Below are 25,108 nucleotides of genomic sequence, written 5' to 3'. Positions count from 1 at the left end.
TAATAAATATAGAGTAGAGCTGTCACAATTTTGGTTTCGGTTTCAATGAAACCAAAAGTCTTTGCTGTTTATCTGAAAACTGTCACTGGAAGAGGAAAACATTCCTTTATTATTCTCCAGAATCTTCCTTTTAACAAGCCAGTGACTCAAACTCCAAACAATAATTTATGAAAATGGATTTTCCCCTTAAAGAGGAAAACATTTATGCAAATATGAACAGATCAGATGGGGTTTCCTCAAAACTTAAATGAAATATATGAAGCAATTAATGCAATGATTGTCATGCAAATGTAAAATATAAATACTGATAAAAAAAAAAAAAAAAGTGTCATTCGGGCTTTATCTAATCTGATAACAGTGTGTTTTGCTACTAACTATGGTTCATCTCAAACCTAAGGAATGATCGCATGGCTTCTTAACCTCTTCTAAATCATTTTTTATTTTAGAAATCGCATTAACTGCTCGTTAACACCAGTACGACATTTGAGAAAAGAGTGCGTGCGTGGACATACTGTACTAGGACTAACAAGTACACACTAATAAAGAAAGACTAACAATGCCCTCTAGTGTGTAAGTATGCAAGTAACCTTTAAAAGTTTGTCGTCAGCTCCATGTTAAACACGAACACATACAGTTACAGCCTATAACAGGTGTGCACTGTTTCGTAGGACTGTCTTTAGAAACAATCTCATTTATCATTCTGAAATTCAAATTAATGTTCAAACCTGGTGCACGCACAAGCAGGAACATTGACAACCTTGATATGAGTTTAACAAAAATGACCAAGTTTACACTTTAAAATAATTATTGGTGAAAACCAATTCAGTTAACACTTCTAATGATGTAGTCTTCATTTGTACACCGTTGTATCCCCAAATATAGTGCACAGCATGTGATTTTAGCTCATCTGTATCTTCCAAAAGACCTCCAGGTCCTAAAGCAGCAAAACAGCCCCAGACCATCACACTACCACCACCATAGTTCACTGTTGCTATGATGGTCTTTTTTTAAAATGCGTTGTTATTTTACGCCAGACGTAATGGGACACACACCTTCCAAAAATTTTAACTTTAGTTCCATCAGTTCACAGAGCTTTATTTTGTTTTCCCGTAATAAAAACCTTCATTTAAAATCTGCATGTTGTGTTTAAGTGTTATCTTTGGCTCGTATTTAAAAAAAATGTTATGATCTGAAACATTAAAGTGTGACAAAAAATAAGAAATCAGGAAGGGGGCCAACACTTTCAGACACCACTGTGTATGAGATCATGATCCGCACTCACAAGAAATGTCTTCTTTTTTAAATTAAGAATAAATTAAGACTGTTCTCATGAGTGCGGATCATGGATCATCTCCTATGCTAGACTTTAAAGATGCACATAAATAGACATGTCTGATTATATTTTACCTTTATTTAGCACAAGCCAAAGCATTTCATTCTAAACAAGAAAAATTAATAAAACTTTACAGCAAAACAATTGGACCCATCTGTTAACAAAAAACAAAAACCTTTTAGCAAGGGCTATTCATTAGAAGCAGAACTATGACTGAGTGTTGTCTGTGTTGAGCAATCACCCTGCTTCTGAGACTTGAGATTCTTGTAGTAATTCTGGAAAAGAGAAGAAGAGTTAACTACATAAACAGATGTTCAGTCTTGAATAAGAACAGTACTTTAAATAAGTACCACCAGTATTTTAAACCAGTAAGAAATTAAAGTGCAGTTAACATTCAGAATTAACTAGTACCTCCATGTTCTGGTAATGCTTTAGGGTACAACAGTGATTTCTCTTAGTAGTTTCCTCATTGCCATAAAATACAGAGCAGATTCTGCAGAAGAAACCCATCTTGGGTACCACAAAATCAAGCCCTATAAAACATGAAATTTAGTAATGTTGTTATAATGCATTTGATTCAGTTATAGTTCACAGCATCATCAAACAAAGACAGTTGGTGCTGATGGTAGCATGATTCTAGTGCATCTCTTACCAACAGGTTTGTTTGGGTTAAACGGCGGCATGGTGAAGTCTTCAATCACAGGGGAATCAGAGCGGGCTTTCTTAGCCTCTGGTTCCTGAGTTGGCTCCTCCTCCTGCCGTTGCTTGGACACTTCTGCAAATGAAAATGGAAGAAAACAACAGGTAAGAACAATGGTAAAAAGAAACTCTAAACCAGGGTTTCTGCAGGATTTTTTAAGACCTGAACACATAATTAAAACCTTATGAGCGGGGTAGGGCAATGTCTATAGTACCACATAAAGTACCATAAAAGTACTGTAAAAAGCATAATTTACAGTTCAGATACAAGTTTGCACAAAAACAAAGTTTTATAAAATGATTAACTTTACATCAGTCAAACAAAGAAAGTTGTTATCAAATTATTATATTAAATTAGGGGTGTGCAATATTGATAAAAATAAGAAAAATCTCCAAAACATTCTGGGATTTTATCGATAATGATAATTAGATATTTTGCTGAGTGTGTTTTATGGGCATTTTTACCTTTAAGTCGTTTTTTTTTATCTTTTAAGTCAGATTTTAGCATTTGGGTTGTTACCAAGCAAATTAAATCAGCATCAACAGAATTTATCTTTGCAATGCAGAGGAAACACAGATTAGAAATGTCATTTACACGCTGTTTAATGCAGCTCAGAGGGACATGGAATACCTGAACCTGCAGTTACAAATGCATCAATAATGTTTTGATATTTTAAAAACAAAATATTGAAAACTGATGTTTGAAATTGTTTAAAAAAAAATGGAAAGGTACCTTAAATGTGAAATTAAAACCACCAGTCGGCAGCAGCAAGTCACCGTTAATAAGTGAGTCATTACGATTGAACTGAATCATTTAAACGGTTGATTCATTCAGGAACAAAACAGCTCCTGATGTTCAGAGATGCAAAACAGCGCTGCGGCTGTTTGAGAAATTATTTTTTTGTTGTTGGAGAAATAGAGCAAAAACAGGAAATATGGTGTCTTAAACGTAATCTCTTAATATTAACTACTTGTATATTGAACTATTGTACAAAATCATTTTCACATTTGTGATCATGCTTAATTTTGGATAAAAAAATGGCACTCTTCATGGTGATATTAACTATATGAAATTATATAAATATAAATTTCCTGCACCCTGTCTTAAATATGTGATAATTCTAAATGCATTTTCATAGACTGATTAATGCATGCAGTGAAAGAACACACTCTAAATGTGCGCACTAGTCTAATGTACTTGACTTCATCCCCTAATGTATGCGTGCACTCTGTAGGTGTGTTTTGTGTTTGCTTTTCACGATAGACTCATATTAAATCACACATCATTAAAACTACAATTACGATATCGCAGACCATACATATAGCACACCCCATGTTTAGATTTTTATGTAATACATTGTCTGCTAATCGATCAGCCAGTTCACATTTAAAGCTCTGCGTGTTTGCAGAGAAAAAACATGGGGCGATTTTCACATTGTTCTGAATTCTGAACAAAATAATAGTTGTATTGAAAAAGCATACTATGCATACATGAAAATATAACTTTCCCCGGTAACAGCACAGCACAACACAAAGCATGCAGCACTGGACTTTGAACCTGCAGCGCTCATGTTTAATCAATGAAATGATAGCGTTAGCCTTTTGAAGTTTAATCATTACATTCAGCCATATTGCAATTGTGTTCTTTCCATCGCCATATTTAAGAGCTCTTGAATTTATTGTACAATTTAGGAATTTTTAAGGCCTTAAATTTGATGCAACTAAATTTAAGACTTTTTAAGACCCCCGCAGAAACCCTGTAAACAACTTTCAATGAGATTAAGGGTGTACTCACACTAGCCAGTTTGAACCATGCCTGAGGTGCGTTTGACCACCAAAGCGCAGTTCGTTTGACTAGTGTGAGTGCTCTAAACCGTGCCCGGGCGTGGCTCGATTAGCCGGCCCTGGCCCGCTTGGAAGAGGTGGGCCAGGGCACGGTTCAGTTGGACTCGGGCGCGGTTCGCATGCAGTGTGAGTACACCCTAAATACCTTTGATTGAAGATTGAAGACTGGTGTGTCAACATTATCACCTTCTGACTTAGCAGAGTTGTCATTATCTTCAGTTCTCGTCCTGTCCTCTTCTGGCCCTGAGGAGACCTCTGCAGTCGATGATTCAGGAACTTTCACGGTTTCAGCCTTGTGCTTTTCTGGCTTAACATCGAGATCCTTGGATTCGACAGCTGCAGGAGGACTCTTGCTTACAGAAGCACCTGCCTCTGGTTCACACTCCACATTCGTCTCGGGCTCCTCTGCTTCTTCAGCCATCTTTGTCGCTCCTCTTTTACCTCTTGTGGATCTCCTTACTACAGAGGGCAAAAAGAAGACAATCTGCTTGCCACTTTGCACTTAGAAATACATCTAATCTAGGGGGTTAATGAGAAAGAAACGTTGCTTTCTCTGTTTTACTCACCTGGGGCCTGGGGAGTTTTCTTTTTGGCCCTTGTAGCTCTCTTTTTAACTTGTTTCACCTCTTTAACATCTTCGCTGGGTGGTTGTTCCTCTTCCTCCTCCCCAACTTCATCCACAGTTACAAAGTTCATCTTGCGGAGCTCTTCAAGGTCACAGACATGCTCTTCTTGACTTGGTGATTTCACAGGCTTTTCTGGTATGATTGGTGTTGGGGTAGTTGGCTTGTCTTCACTATGCTCCACTTCCTCAATCTCCTCATCGTCACCCTTGGCCTCATCCAGGGTTACAAGAGTCTGGAAAGACAAAGAAGAGGTCATGCCAACTTACCAGAACTAAACCAAACCAAGGTAACTTAAAAAAAAAATAAAAAACTGACCTCAGGATTGAATGAATCAAACTCCTCCTCTTCGTCAACAATCTCATCCAATGTAACTAAGCCTTCAAGTTCTTTGTCCAACTGGTATTCTTCACACCCCATTTCATCATCTCCAACCTCATCAACCGTTACAAGTGTCTCAGGCACTTCATCAGCCTTCGAATGCTGTTCCTCATTTGTTTCATCGAGAAAATCTTCCTCCATCTCACTGACCTCATCAAGAGTGACCATTGCATCATGGGATGGACTTTCAGAGTTCAGAGTTGCCTCAACGTTATTGTCCATCATTAGGGCAGAGGTTTCAGGCTCCTCGGGATCGAAATCGTCTGATTTCTCTAAATTTTCTGCAGACGTTGGTGGGCAGGGTCCCTTCTGTGAAGGAGAGGAAGAAACTGACTTGCTTGACACGAATTCATCCAAGTTCCCAATGTCAGGGTCTTCTTTCATGGTCTCAACACTGCTGTCCATTGATGCTGAAGCACTTTCTGCTACAGTACAAGGCTCTGTTGTCTCGTTGTCAGCAGCAGTTTCCATCCTATCAGTTCCCATTGGTTTATCAGCACTCTCTTCCTGAGACTCTTGCTCTTCTGGCTTTAGAGGTGCAACAACTTCTGCAGCTGGGGTGGTTTCTGTTTTATCTGCAGATTCAATAACTTCACGTTTTCCTATCTCAGAACCAACAATGTCGTCGGTTTGTTTCGTTTGATCAGCTGAATCGGACTCTGCAAAAGGAGAGACTACAGCGTTGGAATCGGGTTTATCCTTAATCTTCTCATCCTTGACCGATGACTCAGTATTTGAGACCCCAGTCTCCTCTGCATCATCCCCTACTTCATCAACGGTCACAAACTCATCAATGTTAAATGGAAACGGTTCCTCACTGTTTTCCTGGAGAGCACAAATTCTTAATCAGCAATGCCCATCTTCAGTTTTTAGACCGCAGACTTGTTAAGTTTTGACACTCACCTTTTCAGCGGTCCTTGTTTTTGATTGACTTCTTGAGGGCTGAGAGTTTTTGCTCACCTATAAACAAGTGGAAAGATTAACATTGTGTGATTAATAAAAGCAGGAACATCAAGGTACCATTTCAAACATCTTCAAACAATAGCTATATATAGAGATTTGGTACACCTCACCCTGTGATCAATATCATGCCCCCTTAAACGCTTTGATGGAGGAGTGGACTCCCGCCTGCTCCTCCGGGAGGAGGAGGACCCAGAGGATCCCCCACGTCTGGTGCTAGGGCCCTCTTCTTCAGAATTACCCCTGCTCCTGAATCTAGACATTGGCTCTTTCTCTGGGGACGAGGTGTCTGCAGGCTTACTCTTTGACCCAGAATTTGGAGACTTTTTCTCTTTCTCGTTCTGAATCTTTTTACTCTCAGCTTGAGTGGTCTTCTTGGTTGCTTGAGCAGGCTTCTTTGAGCTTGACGGACCTTTTGCGGTTTTCTTCTCTGCAACTTTTTTCTCCATTTCTGCATTCTGTCTGGCTTCTTCTTCAGCACGTTTTAGTGAAGACTGTAAGCGACATTGATGGACAGCTAATTCAAGGGCCTTTAAAATCTCCTGTGTAACCGGAGGAAAGTCCAGAGAATCGTCATCAATCTGGATGGTCTCAAGCACCGGTTGAGGACTTTTTGAGGTAACTGTGACAGATGAATTACTGACCGTTTGATCAGAAGTGGAGGGTAGGTCAGCTGCAGGAACATTCTCTCCAACAGGTTCATTATCATTACTAGACTGAGGATTTATGTCCATCTCTAAAGGTTCAGTTGGTTTCAAGTCATTAGTTTGTCCCTCGTCTTCAATCTTGAGCTTGTCAGTTTCTAAAACATCATCTTTGATATCAATGCCTTTGGTAGGATCTTCTGGACTCTGGGTCTCCATAGCCTCTACTGCAGTTTCCTCACTGCTAACAGTTGAAGCAACAATCTCCATTTCTGACTTGGAGTCAACATTATTGTCTTCTTCTAACTTTGAATTGTCAGTTTTGCTTTCTTCCACAGATGTAGGAACCAGTTCTTTGGGAACATCGTCAGCCTGCAGGACATTCTGATCGTCTTTCTTAAGCAATGTTCCTGTGTGATCGGTCGAGTCTATTGAAATGGAAGCCAATTCATGCTCTGCTTCTGCAGACTCCACTGAAACTGCAGGCTCTGAAGTGGAAACAGCCGATGCAACCTCAAGCTCTGTTTTTCCAGATTCTGAAGCAAGAACTGTGGATCCACCTTCAGGCTCTGTGTTTGGAGATGTAACTGAATCAGCAGATTCAACTTTAAACTCCGCTTTCCCAGACTCAGCCGAACCGGCAGATCCTGAAGAGGAAACGGAGGATTCAACTTCAAGCTTCTTATTCACAATCTCAGATTCAGCCGTGGGAACTAAGGATGCAGCTTCATCCTCTTTTATCACATATTCGGTATCAGGGGTCTCCATGACAGTTTCATTAACAGCTTGGGTATCCTTCTCTGCTTTATTCTCAGTAGTAGTTGTTTCTGCATTAGCAGACCCATCAACTGTATTGTCTTCGGGAACTGCAGTAACTTTAGTTGCAGCTGTATCAATATTCATCTTTTCATCAGCAACACTTTCATTCAAACTTACTTCACTATCGCTTATAATAATAATTTCATCTTCTTTAGCTGCAGTACTAGCAGTAGTTTTGGGAGCTTTGTCTTTTGGGACAGGTGGACCTGCAGTAGATGCAGCTACTACCTTTTGGGCTTTGACGGTATTCGTTTTTTTTATTGTTGTACCAGGAGGGTTTGCTCTAAGGGGAGAGTAAAACATAAGAGAGAAATTCATTTTGACATCTCCGGAACCGTTTACATAAAGTAAAAGCAAAATATTTAATTTCTCCGCTCTTACCCTTTTGCTTCAGTCTTCTTTTTAAACTGTTAAATAAATGACAACATGATTAATTGAATTTTTAATTGCATCAGTAAAAGCATTGAGTTGATGCTACACATGTAAATGGCAGAAAATACCAGCTGAATTACCTTGACTGGTCTGGCTAGTTGGAAGCTAAGGGCACTGTTCTGGACCACACATCGAATCTTGAGGAAGCGAGTGAAGAGAGCCCTTGCGGTATTAGCATTCTCCATCTCAAAAATAATCTGAGATTTTAAAAAAATAAAACAATATCGCAACAGTCAGCTAAGACCTCACATTTCCCTTTAATAATAGAAAATAGATAAAAAAAAAACAAAAAAAAACTGGAAGATAAAGCCAAACATTATTTTATAGTCACTACATTATTGCTTTTCCTGTTTCTCTGCAAATATATTATGTGTGAAATAAATAAAATAAGATTGTTTAATTAATATAGAAATTGAATTATAGATGCGTACCCTGCCATTAAGTGGCAAAACTTTCTTGAAGGTACCATGGCGTTTAATTATGGTCTCTACTTCCTTGATTGCCCCAAGTGTTTTTGGCACATTGCCAACAATGAGAAGGCGTTCTGGCAATGTGATAATTTCCTGTGGTCAGGAGGGAAAAAAGAGAGTCTGAGCCATGATACACGTTATTTAATTTTAATACGTCTTTTGGGCATTTACTTACAGGTGATTTCTCCATGTCCATTAGCACTCTGAATATTGACTCCTTTGGGGCAGATAAAGATAAAACATTCAGTCAAACCTAACCAGAATTAATCAAGCAAGTATAAATAAATGTACTTTTATCTGATTGACAACACAGAGTTAATAATTATTGAATTTTTTAGAGAGAGAACAGAAAGTTTAATAAATTTGGGTTATCTTATATTATCCTTGGATTGTCCTATGCGTAATTAAAGAGATGGAGTACACACTCACAGTGTAATTCAGGTCAATAGGTTGCATCATCATCTTAACAGTGATCTCCTTGTCTTGTACTTTAGCTGGGGTCTCAGAGCAGGCCTTCACCATTGCTTCAACTGCCTCTGTGTTGGGCATCTGCAGATACGCCTAAAAAAAGTATAAAAAAAGAGCGTTAAAATTTATAAAACACTATACATATTAAAATAATATTATAAAAATTGTATAATATTTAAAAAACTATATATTTTCCGAATATTAATACCTTTTTTTGATTAATTGCTATGAGAGGAGTTGCACTGAAGCCATATGGTTTAGCAAGGTTGGTGAGGTCATCCTCAGTAACTCCCTCCTCTGGAAGATTTGTAATCTCAATTATATTTTTTCTCCAGGGTACTTCCTATAGTCCAAAAAATTTATAGAAGTAGATAATTTAACAAAGTGAGTGGTTTTTATATGTGAGAAAAAAAAACAGTTTAGACAGGGAACACAAAATAACATACCTTCTTCACTAATTTCTTTGCAACTGCTGTCTCTGTCAAATTACACACACACACACACACACAAAAACGTTATACAGATTGTCTTGCATGACCACAAGAATTACAGATGAAGACAGTTACTCACCTGAACCCTTAGCAAGGGGTTTAGCTTTAGCTGTCTGAACAGTCTTTTTTGGGTCGCTCGGTTTTCCCTTGGTCACTTGAGACGTCTTGGATCCGGTCACATCTTTTGCTTTTGCTGTCTGAGATGCCTTAACTGGGTCTGCACCCTTTACTTTTGCTGATTGGGTTGGTTCTGTTGTTGTAGTCACCTCTTTTCTGTAACAGGACACAAGTTCATTAACAGAACCCTTTGCAAACATGGAAAATAAAAGTCAACTGTTATATCTGCAAAACCACTGCACGCATGAGCACTTACTTCTTAACAGGTTTTTCGGTCTTAACAGATTTTCTCCCATCATCATCATCTCTTGCATCCTACAAAAATGCACAAATTGGATTTAATATCAGGGCTATCATGGTATGGTTCATCTGTAAGAGGAACTGCCAAGAGACTCAAACATACCTTCTCCATGCAGACTTTAACAAACTGTCCACGAATCATCAGGTTCTTATAGTTGAGCAAAGCTTTGGCATCCTCCTCTCTCTCCATACACACCGAGGCCTGAAGAGAGTGCAAACCACAAAAGTTTCCAACAGCTACAACTACATTTCAAATGCACATATTTGCGTTATACTACCATACAAAATGTTAAGATGCAATCATATTTTTTCCCAATTCTACAGTTTTTATTGTATTTTTGAGCAATTAAATGCAGCCTTGGTGATCATAAGAGATTTAAAAAACAAGCAAACAAAAACAATCTGGCCAACCCCAATATTTTGAATGGTACTGTGCATTTTTAGAAACCCAGGATATACAAGTGTTACAACTTTCGGAGCTAAATAAAAACAGTCACAAAAAAGTATTCAAAAGAACTTTGTTTATATGAACTGGACATTTGTGTAGGCATATATATATATATATATATATATATATATATATATATATATATATATATATATATATATATATATATATATATATATATATATATATATATAAATGACTAAGTCTGACTCTATGTAAATTACAAAGCAGTGAAGGCCACATCTTACAGAGAGGTAGACTACCTGCACAGTGCTGTACATTCAAAGATTAATGAAAAATAAAACCACACATGATAAACACATTATTTCTACCTCTCTAATTGCCTTGAGAAGGATGGCAGTATAAATCTTGCCAAAAGGCTCGATGGCATCAGTCAGTTCTTTGCTTGTAGTCCCATGAGGAACTCCAATGAGCCTCAACAAACAGGATGTGCCAGGGGCATCCTTGGGCCTTGGCTTCACATCATGCAGAAACAAAGATAACAATTAGATTTCATGCATAATTATTAGTACAGATACTCCTACATTCATCCTTGGATTTTCTAATGACCCTGATAGAAATACAACAACACAATCTGACTTAAATCTAAAGCAATGTAGGAACAAACAGCCTGTAACTGCAATATGAGGACGTACCCTTGGAGTGCTGGAGGACTTTGAGGTGGAGCTCCTGCTTGACTTGGAGTACTCCGCTCTCTTAGGAGAGGGCGGCCGTTTCCAGCTACTGCTGCTACTGCTTCCCTTTGATGAGGAAGCAGTGGAACTACTTTTCTTCTTTGCTAGCTCAGCTAGCAGGGCTGGTGCCAAGGACTTCACAACAGCCTTCAAAGTACTACTGTCTGCGATTGAAGAAAACTCAGCTGTGGGCAAGAAATGAACTTAACGCATTAGTACACCAAGTGATCTGAAAGCAAACTGTATGTTTTCATAACAAGAGCATTGCAATAAAAGGTCTTACTTGATGAAATGAGTTTCATGGCCAATCGTTCACTACTGCTAGATCTCTGTTGCCAGGATGGGCTCGAACGACGGGGGCTCGAACGGCGTACAGGAGAGCGCCTACTGTAACCTGGAGACCTTGACCGATGAGATGGTGGACTACGGGTCCTCCGTCTGTAAGGACTGCTTCGAGACTTCCTATGGGGGGACCGGCTGTGACTTCTGGAACGCCGGTACCTTCTAGAGCTTCGGGATCGAGAACTGGATCGGGAGCGGGAGCGTGAACGGGATCGCTTACGTCGGCTTGAGGATTCATGGTGCCGCTTCGGACTGGGGGATCTGGAGTATGAGTGCGATCGAGTGTGACGCTTTGATCTGCTGTGTTCTGTTTTTGGCTCAGGTCTGCGGATGATCAACCAAGTGCATTTAAAAGCCTTTTTAACATTTATACAATTATTGTAAATTATAAGATGAATTTTATTTTTAGATTAAAGTGCCCAAGATATGATAGGGATTTACCTTGAAACGGGGACAGACTCAACATTCCAGTCAGGATATCTATAATAACAAAACAAGGACATGGTTTTAGTTTTAGCAGTTAAACGAGATTCTCCAATGGAGTTCTTGAGCAATGGAAGCCATTCATAAAAAGCACTCACTGTTTCCTAAGACGTCTACAACTCTCAATGTGAAGATTTGTATTCTGATGCTCAAGCCAGTCCTGTGATCAAACAAAAATGCTTTAATTATCAATGGCTTTGCTTTAATTACCAATAGTTCTTTAAACAGTGCAATTGATCATAAAAAAGATTCACAATATTTTGAATATGCTGCTAAAAACTTTCAAAAACAAAAAAAGGAAATACAAGAAGTCCAGATATGAGATGTGATAAAGCCTGTTAAATCCACTATAGTCTCATTACAACAAAACGTCCATGAATTTCACGACATGAAAAAGTCCAAGGCGTTGCTTCAGGTATTACGAAGATGAAGATTGCCATCTGCCTTTGTCTTCTGCATTGAGGAAAGTCATCAGGACTGCATTCACAACAGGAACAGTATTTATTTCAGCCAGTCCAAAGTCTTAAACTAGGTTTCAACATATGGTTTTTCATCAGGCATCCCCAAGGTTTCCAGAAAACTGACTGATAAAACACATTCTGAAACTGAAACTGACTTAAAATAGTCAGGATACATTTCTTTTTCCAGCCAGTTATTATATATATTCTACATCAGTTTTTTTTAACCCACAATATGGAAACCCTTAATAAGCAACTGAAGTTAACAAACATTTAAATTTCATTACAGGTTTCTGACATTTTATTTAAATTTAATACAGTTCTAGCTCAAAGTTCACATTTTAAATGAATGAAACAAGAAGTGAGACCCTTTTACATACAAAAAAGCAAAACACATTATGCTTTCAAAAGAGACACAACTGGGTAAGAAGATACTCACCTTAATCTGGACACATTCAATGTTACATAGAGAGCATGTATGAGGAAAGATTCTTGGTGTAGCTGCGGAGTAATCGTTCATCATGGTCGGCGTTGGAAGCCTCTTCATGGCAGGCGCGCTGATTGCAGGTGAAAGGAACGGGATCCAGTTGGGATTCAGACTTCTGGAGATGTCGTCAACGGTCATCATAGGAAGAACACCAAGTTGAGGCGGTATCTGTAGAGGTAGAGGAGGTCGACTGGGAGGCTGCAGAACAGGCTGGGAAGCAGATGGTCTCGCTGGAATCGTCTTGGTGGGTCTCGGATCTACAGGCGGAGGTTTCTGAAGCTTTGGAACTTGCACAGGGCTTGGAGCTGGCTGACACGGCGGAGGAGGCTTTGTGATGTCCATGCCAATGAAGGGTGGTCCAGAGACCTCCCTCACAAACTTTGGTGACTCTTTAGGCAGGTGTTTACTTGCAAATCCATCTGGAGTCTCGTCTGGATAGTCATTTTTTCTAGAATGTCCATAGTCAATAACTTTGTTGTATTCCGATCTCGCATCAACGTCCCTCTTGGCTTTACGCATTCGGATGTCTCGTAAAATAAACGGCAGGTTGTCGGGGGTCAGCTGATCATCTGGATAGTGGCTCAGAAGTTCTAGGTCCTCGTTGGAGAGTCCAAAACTTGCTAGGAGGCTGCTGGCACTTTCAGAGGTGTAGCGTGAAGGCCGCTTTTCTGGCGGAGGCTGGCTGTCCAAACCACTTGATCCTCCAACAAAACTTGCAGATGGGAACAGCTGTGAAGAACTGGAAGGACGGTCCAAACTTGAAGATGAAATGAGTTTGCCTGGGGCTTGGTATAAGGACCAGTCCACTTCATCAGATCGCGAAGTCCCTGAAAAGCCGCTGCCGGATGGAAGCGCTTCATCCCTTGCATCCTCTCTCAGACGGGGATCTGTTTTTTTGGGTTGATGGAGCATTTGAGTGAGAAGACGAACTTCCTCGCGGGCTCCCCGAAGGTTCCTGTCTATGGCGGCTTCAAGATCTGGGGAAATCTGAGCCTGGCGCTGTCCCAGTGAGAGGGGCTGGTTGACCATCAGTCCCCCGCGAGCACCGGATATGGAACCCGGGCCAAGACGGGCTGCCCCTAGCTCCATTCGAGGCTGTGACCCAAGACCATACTGGCCAGGCACAACGGGTCTCTGACCGACGGGTCTCTGACCACTGGAAAACCCTCCACGGGGATTATATAAAGGATGCGACATGGTGACCTTGAGCAAGTTGAGCAAGGTCAAAGCAGGGAAAGTAATTGGAGGCGGAGGGACACTTGTGCCAGCAATTGCATTTAGCTGGTGCAGTGCCAACTGAGTCTTTATCTGTGCCAACTGAAGGGAGGCGGGGCCTAAAAGCGGCAGACTCCCAAAATGCCTCAATGCAACAGGGGGCACACAACTTTCCAAGAACAATGAAAAGCTGGAAAAATTAGGAGGGAAAAACACACAGATAGGGTTACTGGCTTGTTGTCTTCACGTCCTCACACAGAAATGGCAAAAACGGATTCGACCATTTTCCGCTTCTGTCACACAATCTCAAATCTCCAGCTTCAAGGATTTTAAACAGGTTTCCATGTCTTCGCTGAAGAAGAAAAAACAGCAAGCAAAAAGGACAAGACAGACAAAGCAAAATGATATCACAGTTTAGGACTACCTTCACACAACTTTCATGCATGTGCTTTAGTAGGGTTGGTTTTTTCGCCTGAATGTGAACAGGTAGGGACAAACATGCCTCAACACATGACAACATGATAGGCCAGAATGACAATTAATAGATACTAGGCAACTGTACATTATTAATAGCCTGTCAGCAGTACTTTGGCCTTTTACATTAATGCTGGTGGTGAGATGTAATTAAGAGTCTGGACTGTCAATATTGTCCTTCCCTGTCAACAAAGATCACTAAGTTGACTCCTCTTCATGACCAGTTCAATGAAAAAATAAAGGGAAGAACCTACTCCTGTAAAAAAAAAAAAAAAAAACCTACAGAGCCTTTGCAATGAACATTTCTGAAATAAATCAATTTCTAACTATGCAAACAGTCAGTGTTGCCAAGCCTGTGGGTTTTCCTGTGGAATTGGGCTACTTTCTTGCTATTGGTTTTGTCTGCTCATATTTTCTATCAATGTGGAACCCTTGGAAGAAGGTTTTGACCCCCGGGAACATGATTTCGATAGCCAATTTCACTGGACCATGATTGGGTTAGTTTGGAGTACCAATTGGGCTCAGGTTCTGGTAAACGGACTTGGCAAACCTGCAACCAGAGCTGCTTTTTTCAATGGTCTCTAGTAGGGCTGCACAATTATGACACAAATTATAATTTGTCAATTATTACCTTGAAACCTGCGATTTTTAAACACGACCATCACAATTTACACCGAATGATGTTTATACCATTGTTTAATGCAACTGTATGTTGTACACTCTGAAAACACTGAAAAACTTTTAGTGCTTTCCTATAGTTTTAAACCTAAAATGTCAAATAAACATTGGATTGGTTTCTTCTTTAAATTTTAAAAAAGTAAAAAAATAATAATAATATGAATGGTATTATAATGTTATACTAAAATTAAAATGAAAATAATGGGGAAAACTCTTAATATAATTTGTAGAAAGAAAAAAACGCATCTGAAGCACGCAGAATAAAAGAAGTGGACTTTGAACAACTAATTGCTGCTGCATACATAATTGTAATTATATTAATTGTGTAACCCTAGTCTCCAGTATGATGTACTTATAGATAGCATATAATGCTTTTGGGACATGCAGTCCAGATCAAATGATTTAAAGATGTGAGTGGCGAATCCCTACAATTAATCTCTCCTTATGTCAAGTTTTTCTAACTGTAAAAGTGCAGAAAAATCTAAAGGAAACAACAGTAACCACCAATTCTCCTTCTACAATGTTACATATTTACAAGTAAAAATTAAGATCTGTCTTTATTTGCCATTACTGCCATAACCTTAGTTAATATTATATAAAACATTTTTACTCATGAAACATCAAAACCAATATTGTGCATTAAGCAAATGAGTTCAATTTTGATGTTGAAACCTTTGATATAACAGATTAATTAAAAACATGCATGTACAAAATTAAAACGCAGCAGTCTACACATCAGAAATTAATAGAACGTAAGTAAAATTGCATCATCAACCATCCATCTGAAACCCTCAACCACTGGGTTTTGGATTGAACTTTGTTTTGTTTATACTGCAAAACGAGACTGGCACAGACAGATTTGAGCTTGCCATCCAGCGACTGAACATTAACCGAGCGCCTCACACAGCAGCCATCTCTGATAACAGGCCTAAACCTGTATTAAATGTTCACCACTGGACATTAAACTGAGATACTCTTCCGGTCATTATAAAGAACGACACAGAATCACAAGATGATAATACTATGACCCAAACATCTGCTTCAGTTCACCTCTTGACAAAATTCGAGCACGTGTACTGCAAATGGAGAGCATATAACATGCAATTTGCAACTGCTAAAACAGATATTTGTTGTGATTGAACTGATGATGAGGCATTATAAAGTTACCCAAACCATAAACTATAACGCTTACATCGCTAGTTCGATCGTCGATCTTTTAATGGAAGCGTTTTAGTGGCCAATGTGTTGCATAAAAAGTAAAAAGCAATGTTTAATTGCATGAAACACGCAGTAATCTGATGGACCAGCCAGATTCATGCAGGCCTCTATCGTTTACCCCGATCAGTCGACGTCGCCATTTTTTAGAGGAAAAATAATTTTATTTCACAAATAAATCACCACATTTACACTAGAAGGGTTTCCAACACAGGTGAGATGCACTACAATAACATACCTCGTACTTTAATCTTACTGTGGAAATCCGACGAGGAAAACGCTCCACTTTTGGGGGACGATCAGTTTGCGTCTCAGACGCGATCAGATGATCGAAGAGTGGAGCCTCGAGTCAGGAAAACCAATCAAAACCCGACTTCTTGCGAGACAGAATCATAGACTGAAAAAGAAGAAGCACGGAAGACTTCCAATCTTTAACTTATTAATCGACTATGAATGTATTATTCAGTAGACTCATTATTTCGCGAGACGGGTGCATTTTTTCCCCAGTAGTTGAGGAGTTAATAAAAGACTTGCTTAACGCCGTTTCTTGTAAACAGCAGAGATAGGGGCGTTTTGCTCTAAGGCGTCCAGGAGATGGCAGTGTTGACATTTTTGAGACTAGTCTGACTCTTTCAGTAAGGCAGAATTCTCTTAATTCCAAAAATGTGTTTGTTTCAAACATGCTTCGCTTTTAAATACTAAATACGTTGACAACACAAATACATATACAAATTAAATACAAGTTCCTTTTAAGAAATGCCAGTCATAATCAGATATGCAGAAGTTCAGAATTATTGTATTTTGATGTTCTTGGTATCTAATACTCGGTACAAGGTCAGATTTCTATTCTTATTTTTTTAAGTGTATTTTTTTATTGTTAATTAGACTTTTTACATTTATGCATTCAGGCATTGTTTTATTAATTAATTAATTTATTATTATTATTATTATTATTATTATTATTATTATTATTATTATTTACCAGTATGTGTGTTCTCTGGGAATAGAAACATTGCATTGACTACATAGTTGATTTTCAGCTTTATTTAGTTTATTTACTTACCTTTAGAAAGAGTATGGGTTGGGAAGCTGGTAATTTCCACGACTGAAAGACTAATAAGAAAGCTGTTATTCTGCTAAAGGTGAAATTTATACCAAGTGTCCTGGTTAAGTTTCTAGACTTGCAAGCACCTTTATTCAACCCTGATGACATCATTTGACTTAGTATTTTGACCATTGCTAAACATCTAGATATAAATGAATATGAATAAACAATGTTTCCTTTTCCTGTCTATGAATATTTCCATACACAGATATACTGTATAGACTACTATTCAAAAGTTTAAGGTCAGCAAGTTTTTTTTAATTATTATTCAACAAGCCATGGATTCAATAAACTGATAAGAGTAGATACTTGTTATCGAAATCTATATCTATTTAAAAAAACAAAAAAACAAAAAAAAAAAAACATTATAATGGTTTCCACACACACACACACACACACACACACACACACACGCATGAAGAAAAATGAATTTTTGAATGTTGATAATATTAAGAAATGTTACTTGTTCCTTCTTATTTCAAGTACAAATTCAGCATATTAAAATGATTTCTGAAGAATCACCATCATAGGAATACATTTAAATATATATATGTATATATAAGTAAGCATTTTTTTTTTAATTGCAATAATATTTCACAACATTACTGTTTTTACTGCCTTTTTTTATTTAATAAGTGCTTCCATGCTGAGCATAAGAGAATTCTTTCAAAAATATTAAAAAGAAAATCTTACATCTTTAAACTTTTGATTTCAACAGTAATGTAGGTTAGTAAGGCTACTCAGTTCTGGCTTGCTTGGATTTTTTTTGGCAATCTCAAACTCACACCCTGAGTATTTACTGTGCTTGACCACATGCTAATCTACTAGACAGAACTTGAGCTCAGTTAACTTGCAGAACGAGTCTGTTTTCGCTTCCCAGAAACATTAGAAGTGGATTGTAGAAGTGATTGTTTTCTATGATATATTTGGACTTCCCATGCTTTTGGGAGACTCAGTACTAAACAGTTAATTACAGTGAAAGACACAGAAGAGAATATTACTTTGCTTCTAATCTTAGCTCTAATCTAATCTTTTCATTTGTCCCTCTTTTATCTTCCATATCTTTCTCACTGGCCCTGGTTTATTTCCAGGTCCCGCATAGTGACAAACCAAAATCATTCATGCTCCATGGGCCAATTTCAATCAATAACAGCTTGGGCACAAAGCAAGAGAGAGCTGGATGCATTGCAAACACTCAGACATGAGTGACAGAAAGAAAAAGAGACATGATGAAAGGTGTCATTTACACTTCAAGCAAGAGCGTGAGAGTTAGATAAATGCTTCGCCCTTTTCATCCCATCCTCTTCAAGCATTATTGTGGCACACAACTTTGCACGTACTGTAGCTATGTTATGGGCAGCTGGCATGCCACCATTTGTCCTTGTCTGGCAGGGCAGGTGATATGGACTGTGAGGGGTCCCGTTAACAGATAACTAATTAAATATAAGAAGAATAAATGCCCTCCAGAGCTTGGGGGAATAACTACCTCTCAGCATTACAGGACAGACTCTCCCAGGAGCCTTTCAGTTCTTAAAAGGTCAAGATAACATGATGCCCTCATGGCAGATGGAGATCAGGCTACGAGTATTTTCAGTTTGCATGTAACACGCTGGGTCTTATTTTAGATGTCTACTGTGTCAGATCAAAGAAATCATATATTATGCATTGTGTTGTTTATTATAGATTAGTTTATTATTTAAATAAAACAATTAGCTGCATGGCCGTGTGCCTAATGGTCATCATTTCATTTCATTTGTCTTAGTGTATATGACTTTGGCACTCTCTATATGTGACTATTGGCAATGTTTTATGGACAGGCCACTTTCAGATTATTCTGATTGATCAAGTGGCTTTCTATTATACCGCTTGTATTATTATGATGGTTTTCATTATACATTTTAATATGAAAAGATCTTAACAAAAGATCCTCAGCAGTGAATGGGTGCCGTCAGAATCAGAGTCCATAAAGCTGGTAAAAACATCACAATAATCCACAAGTAATCCACATGACTCCAGTCCATCAGTTAATGTCTTGTGAAGTGAAAAGCTGCATGTTTACAAATAAGAAACTAATCTAACTCAAGGTGCTTTAACCAAAATACAAATCCATATTAACATTTCATTGAGTGTAAAAGTCCATCCCCTGTATTCTTTCATCAACATATTTGTTTAGATCTGTTTTCACTTGTAAACTGTGCTTGATCTGTGCATATTTCTCTCCTGGTTCAGACTTTTAAACTGGAGATAACAGTATTGAGTAGATAGTACTCGTATTGGATTACTTATGGATTGTTGTGATGTTTAATCAGCTGTTTGCACTCTCAATCTCACGGCACCCATTCACTGTAGAGGATCCTAAAATTACAAGCTGTACAGGAAAATTATAAGCTAATTTTTTTTTATTAAGGGAACTATTCCTTTAAAGAAATATAAGGTTATATTAAAGTAAAATGAATGTTACTGTTTGTTGTTCGCATGAAAGAACATCTTCTCACAGCATGATTTCTTACGGATATCTGCTGGTTAGCTCAAATGTGTTGGTTAATGTTTCTGTATTGGGCTTTGGTCTTGTCACCCCATCCGAAATGAGTTCATTCAGCACCTTGACACCTTCTATTTCAGAGTACAGACACACGCGGATGAACACTTACACACCCTCATGCAAACACAACCCCTTTAACCTTCTCTCAGACCCGCAATTTCTGAATTGTGCTGGAGAGGCGTTTTGTGGTAACAGTGTCCCTAGATATGTTCACCATCTTTTCTGGTGTAACTGAAAACAGCTTGCTCCTTTTTTCATCTGTCCTCATCTAACTCCTCTTCTTCCAAAGCTTGTTCCAGGTTCAAGTGTTGCTTATTAAAACTACAGTTTTTTGAGCTATAGGTGGTTTGAATCTCTTAAGAAAAAATACCTGTTTTGATTAGAATGTAATGTATTTAATATGTTATAGGTTAATCAGTTAAGTTTCAACAGTAGTCAAAGTAATATAAAGTTGATGTAAGTATAAGCAAGGAATAGTCCAGTTGGTAAGCTGTGAACACCCTGTATTTGCACTTGAGGTTTGGGACTGACTGTGTTGACATGACACCCTTTAAATCAGCATGGCTTCTCTGATTTACCTTACACAAGAGTTTCTGTCCGGTTAATGGAACTATCACTGGCTCTTTACTATTCAAAACTGTTACATACATTAATACTCTTATATAGCCATTTTTAAGCTTTTTAATGCCTGTACTGTAAGACAACGTGTTATTTTAGTTGTGGTACTGTTAGGGCCAGAAGCTCTTAACATGCACAGACACAATCACTGTAAATCATGCATGCCCATAAAACATATCCAAAAAAATATGTATCTTTTCTGTAGGAGGAACACATAAATCTTGTTAATGGGCCCAGATATAGATATCCACTACAGCCCATCTTCGGCCTTTATGGAATTAAACCTGAACAAATGCCGAAAACCAAGGTCATGTGCTAAGAACATTGTTCTTTACTTTTTTTTAAATTTTACTTTTTTCCTTGTTGGTTGTTACAAGGTAATGCCACTCCGTCCAGTGTGAAAGGTGAAGAGGAACCACATGAAACTTTCCAGTATTCAGTTTCTGTTAACAGCTAGTGCCATGAGACTATGATTAACACGTCTAATTCTGCCAATGCCCCTTGCAAAAGTTGTTCATCAGGCTTTGCTTCCCATATTTATCTTCAAATATTACTTCATGCCACCTGATTTTCCTTTTCATATGTTGATAGATTGAATAATAAGTATCTTCCAGATTTCTAAAGCAATAGTTACCACACACACAGCCAGTCAAATGTTTGGAAAAATCAAGAATTTCTGGATGATATTGTGACACTGAAGAAGACTGTTTTGCCATCACAAGGAAACAAAGGGATCTTTGAAATTATAAAATAATTATTTCACAAAATATATTTTACTGATCACAGAAATGCAGGGTAACCATAAAATACTTTTTCCAGCAACATTAAATATCTTAATTGCAAATTTTTGACTGGTATTATGATTGTTTTTTATTTTTAATTGCTATTTTATTGAGTTTTAAATAGGTATTAATATTCATCACGCTTGTAAATGGCAGTGATTTTAAATATAATCTTTTTTTAGCAGCAGAATGAAAACCAATGTTGCTTCAAGACCTAATTTGGATGACATAATGATGAATTAGCTGGCCTTTCTGCCTCATAAATCTCCAGTTTTAAAGGCCTGCATTATTTTTGGGCACCACAGAGGTGTCCAAAAAGGTTTACTGTATGTGTGAGGTCCATGGTGTTGGCCATTTTGTTCACAGCATGATTGTTTGGGCATTTTTTTAATGCCATTTCAAAGTATGTACAGAGGAAAGCAATTTTAAGAGTGAGAGGAGAGAGGAAAGAAACCATAAGCTCTTGGTATTTACTTTGTCAATATTCAATCAATGGCATAAGCCTGAGGCTGTGACTACTTCCAGAACAAACAGAGCAGTGTCATAAATCTGTTTCCGACTGTGTTCAGACTTTCATCAAGCCATGGGATCATCACCATAGCTTCCCGTATCACTGGACTCAATCCGATGACAGGGAAGCGACAGCAGATTGTCACCTTCTATAACAAAACAGTCCATTTAATTGTTTTCGGAAGATTCCTTTACTTGCATTTCATCGGAACTAAACTGATAGTCAGCTAGCAGGTGACATCTTTTAAGTCATGACCCTTTTCTGTGTGCTGAATTTACGAGTGCAGTCATGCATTGTGTGTAGCTGCTTTATTGAGTTTGCATTCAGCTGCTTGACATGACTGGCCCTTCAGCTCAAGGGTCTATTTGGAGCAAGCAGCATGTTGTGGTAGTGTAATCCAGACAGACAGCAGGAACACATTGTGTTCTCTGCCTCATATGCTTTGTGAATGTGTCATGATTGTCTTTAAATCCCGAATAAGTTTGCTATTAAGATGAGAATAATAAAAATGCAGATTTCGATGAGCATATGACACTGAGAATGATATGACCGATTAACAATGTTGTGGTTAATAATGATATTTCTGCAGCGATGATGAGGACAGTGACAAGAAAACAAGTGATTTACAAATGAAAGATGAGCCGTGATAGTGTGTTGGGATGGAAATGGCATATCAGTCTGACCGTACTGGAATTTACAAGAATACCACAGCGGACACATTGTGGGCTTCTCCAGACAGTCTCGCCTCAGTCCCTTACAAAACATTATGTGCAAATGTCAAATGCACAAGTCACAGATTAGCAGAAAGCTTTCCCACTGTGCTGTTTTCTCTAAGTTACAGTTACATACTGTAATGCAGTTACAATGAAAGTGAACAGGGCAAGGCAAGTGGAAATATGAAGCTTATACGTTTAAGCGCATAACTTCATTATTATTTCTGTTGTAATGTAGGCTCCAACCCCTCCCCATGGCCCTAAAGCAAGTAGAAGATGGATGGATGAAAGGAACGAAGTTGTCCAAGTCATCATTTTTGAGGTCAGACAACTTTTGTAGGCAGTGAACATCTGCTTATACATTAATGATATGATTGTGGATGGAGTCATGCACATGTAAACAGTCTCTTTTGATAAGTTATGTAATTTTACTATAATGTCTACACAATGTTCGTCTTGTGGATATCTATTTATTATGTTACCTTGTGCCTTTTTTACAAGTGTAAATGCCTTTTCTATAGTTAGTTATGTGGTAATATTATGTTATATTTATACATCTAATATTTCAATATGAATTATTATTGTGGTAATCAACAATACAACACAAATGCAGTCAATAGAGTGAATTTGTATCCTGAATATATTTTTTTGATAGGACAACGACATTTAATTTTAGTCTTATTTGTTCATATTTTAAAGCATGTAGGCTTGTTTGATTGTGTTAGAGCAATGCACTTATGGTCACTGCTCCAGACGGCAGAGGAAGATCCATTGTTAGCGTAAAGAATAAGGGGAGGAGAAAAGGATGTGAATTGGAGAGAGAACAACAAAATCCTTTCATCCACAGAATTAATGGGTTACATCAACCAGTTCAGGCGGGGATGGAGGGGAACATACCAAAGCAACAATCAGTCCATAATCACAGTGCTTTACAAATAGTCTTCATAGCAAATACCGCTTTGAATTAAATGTACGGTACCTAGATTTATTTGAAGATTAATGTTGGTCCTTGTTTTGTTTTGACCGTGTCTTTCATTCAGTTTAATGTGGGAGATCCTGTAGGTGTAATGTTATCTGAACCAGTGTTAATCTGGGCTGAGTGACAAGAGGAATGCAACATGAAGTAAGCAACAGTATCCTCTAGTCATGTGATCAAGAGAATAAATCCAGGCCCCAAATGTAAAGCTATGAAGCCATCAAGAACAAAGTGAGGGTTTCTTAAATATGTCACCACGTTCATGGTGAAGTAAAAAAAAGGTTTCTACAGTTTACTTCAGACATCAGCATGTTGAATTTGGCATTATATTACAGAGTTGTCTAAAGATCATGTTAGGTTACATTTTACTACATTTTATACATGATTATGACATTCCCTTACATAGTAAACTGCAGACACAACAGGTGCTCGTCCCTTCAGACAGCAGAAAATCAACCCCTTGAGCTTCTTGTTTGTCATGCTCATTGGTCTAAGGGCCATTATAAATGAATACAACATGGATTATATAATTAGACTATTGCTATCAGGGGATACTGAGTCACACGAAAGGAATGAAACCAGACATGACTAGACTATGATAATAGATGCCTTCACCAGCGAATTTGATTTGATGTGACATTGCCAAAAATCTTTTTTAAAGACTTTGCAAATCATATTCAAGTGAATTCTTACTCATTTGATAGGACTACACAGCAGAAAATCATATTCTTTAATGAGTATCTTCACCTTGTTTATTGGTTAAAATATGTCATAATAATTTAAACAAAACACATTTAACTGAGAAACACCGTAAGACTTGTTACTGTATCCTGAAACTTGAACTAGACAAAATACACTTGAGATGCATCAATAAAACAAGCCTCAATAATAATTTAAATAAATGTATCTTGTTTTAAGGATTTTTAGAAGATATGTTTTTTTGCGGTGTAGGAAAATAATAACTGATTGACTGAAAAGTTGTACTTCTAACTAAGGTCAGTTAATTCAATGTCTACATAAAGATTCAACATAAAACAGGCACATGAGTAGGACACAAAACGCAACAAACCTCACATCCAGAGAGGTTAGGGAATTAAACAGATTAACAGGGGACACGAACGCAAATTACATTTCTTTCTTCACACATTTTCAGACACAAGTGACACTTAAGCGCTGAATCTGGATCAGCTCCTGAGAAATCACAACTGATTTAAAATCAGTTGAATAGGTTGGTTTTAAAACACATCGTCACTTACCTATTAAAGGTATTCGGTTGAGAGAAGAGAGCCAGGCTGTTGGCCTGTTTGTTGACATTGTTACTTCTGATAGCATTTGATGTGCCATCTTGGGAAATTAGTTTCTTATTGCTCTTTATCATACTTCTGCCCCTAAAAAGCTGAATGGAGGGCAAATGTGCTCCTGTAGCACTCACACCTGCTCTGAGCCTCAAAGAGACCTTCAAATCCACAAATAAGCTGATGCACAGGAATACAGAGTCTCAGATTCTGAATGAAAATATGGTTGTTGTGGATGATGTTATGATAATTGATTGGTTTGCTGATCCTTACCTGGAGGTGCAAACAGGGTATTTTTAATGGGTTACTACATAAATTGATTTGGTCAAGGGGCAATAAATAAGCGCTGAGAGTAACGGGTCACAAAAAGGCAAAAAAAAAAAAAGTCCCAAAATAATGACAATATCCAGTTCTATGTAGGTAGAGAAACTTCATTAGACATCCATTGTAGAAAATGTTCTTTCTTCAGCAAACTATTTGAGAAATTCA

At 38.0% G+C, this 25,108-nt stretch overlaps 1 protein-coding gene across 1 annotated transcript; it reads right to left on the bottom strand.

Moving 5' to 3' along the window:
• Positions 1–1,393: 1,393 nt before the first annotated feature.
• LOC127961940 (zinc finger protein 638) lies at positions 1,394–24,732 on the bottom strand. Its single transcript, XM_052561258.1, has 25 exons — positions 24,581–24,732; positions 12,448–13,900; positions 11,649–11,710; positions 11,509–11,547; positions 11,009–11,391; positions 10,687–10,910; positions 10,363–10,506; positions 9,686–9,784; positions 9,539–9,597; positions 9,245–9,438; positions 9,121–9,152; positions 8,883–9,017; positions 8,636–8,767; positions 8,382–8,423; positions 8,168–8,299; positions 7,817–7,933; positions 7,686–7,711; positions 5,955–7,587; positions 5,785–5,841; positions 4,819–5,706; positions 4,444–4,735; positions 4,064–4,336; positions 1,986–2,108; positions 1,745–1,866; positions 1,394–1,608 (listed from the first exon to the last, which is right to left on the bottom strand). Exons 1-25 carry the CDS (start codon positions 24,700–24,702, stop codon positions 1,522–1,524), a joined length of 6,870 nt encoding a protein of 2,289 aa, XP_052417218.1. The 5' UTR covers positions 24,703–24,732; the 3' UTR covers positions 1,394–1,521.
• Positions 24,733–25,108: the final 376 nt, after the last annotated feature.

This window comes from Carassius gibelio, chromosome B7 (genome assembly GCF_023724105.1).
Source record: "Carassius gibelio isolate Cgi1373 ecotype wild population from Czech Republic chromosome B7, carGib1.2-hapl.c, whole genome shotgun sequence".
Classification (NCBI taxonomy): Eukaryota; Metazoa; Chordata; class Actinopteri; order Cypriniformes; family Cyprinidae; genus Carassius; species Carassius gibelio.
The sequence above is the reverse complement of the archived record's forward strand: the minus strand, read 5'-3'. Positions and strand labels throughout refer to the sequence as shown.

Bases quoted from the DNA above. Each gene is read 5' to 3' on its own strand.
- LOC127961940 (XM_052561258.1), bottom strand. From the start codon at position 24,702: ATGATAAAGAGCAATAAGAAACTAATTTCCCAAGATGGCACATCAAAT. The intron at 10,911-11,008 runs GTAAGACCTTTT...TCTTGCCCACAG, and splicing joins CATGAAACTCATTTCATCAA to CTGAGTTTTCTTCAATCGCA. The intron at 2,109-4,063 runs GTGATAATGTTG...TTTCATTTGCAG, and splicing joins CAACTCTGCTAAGTCAGAAG to AAGTGTCCAAGCAACGGCAG.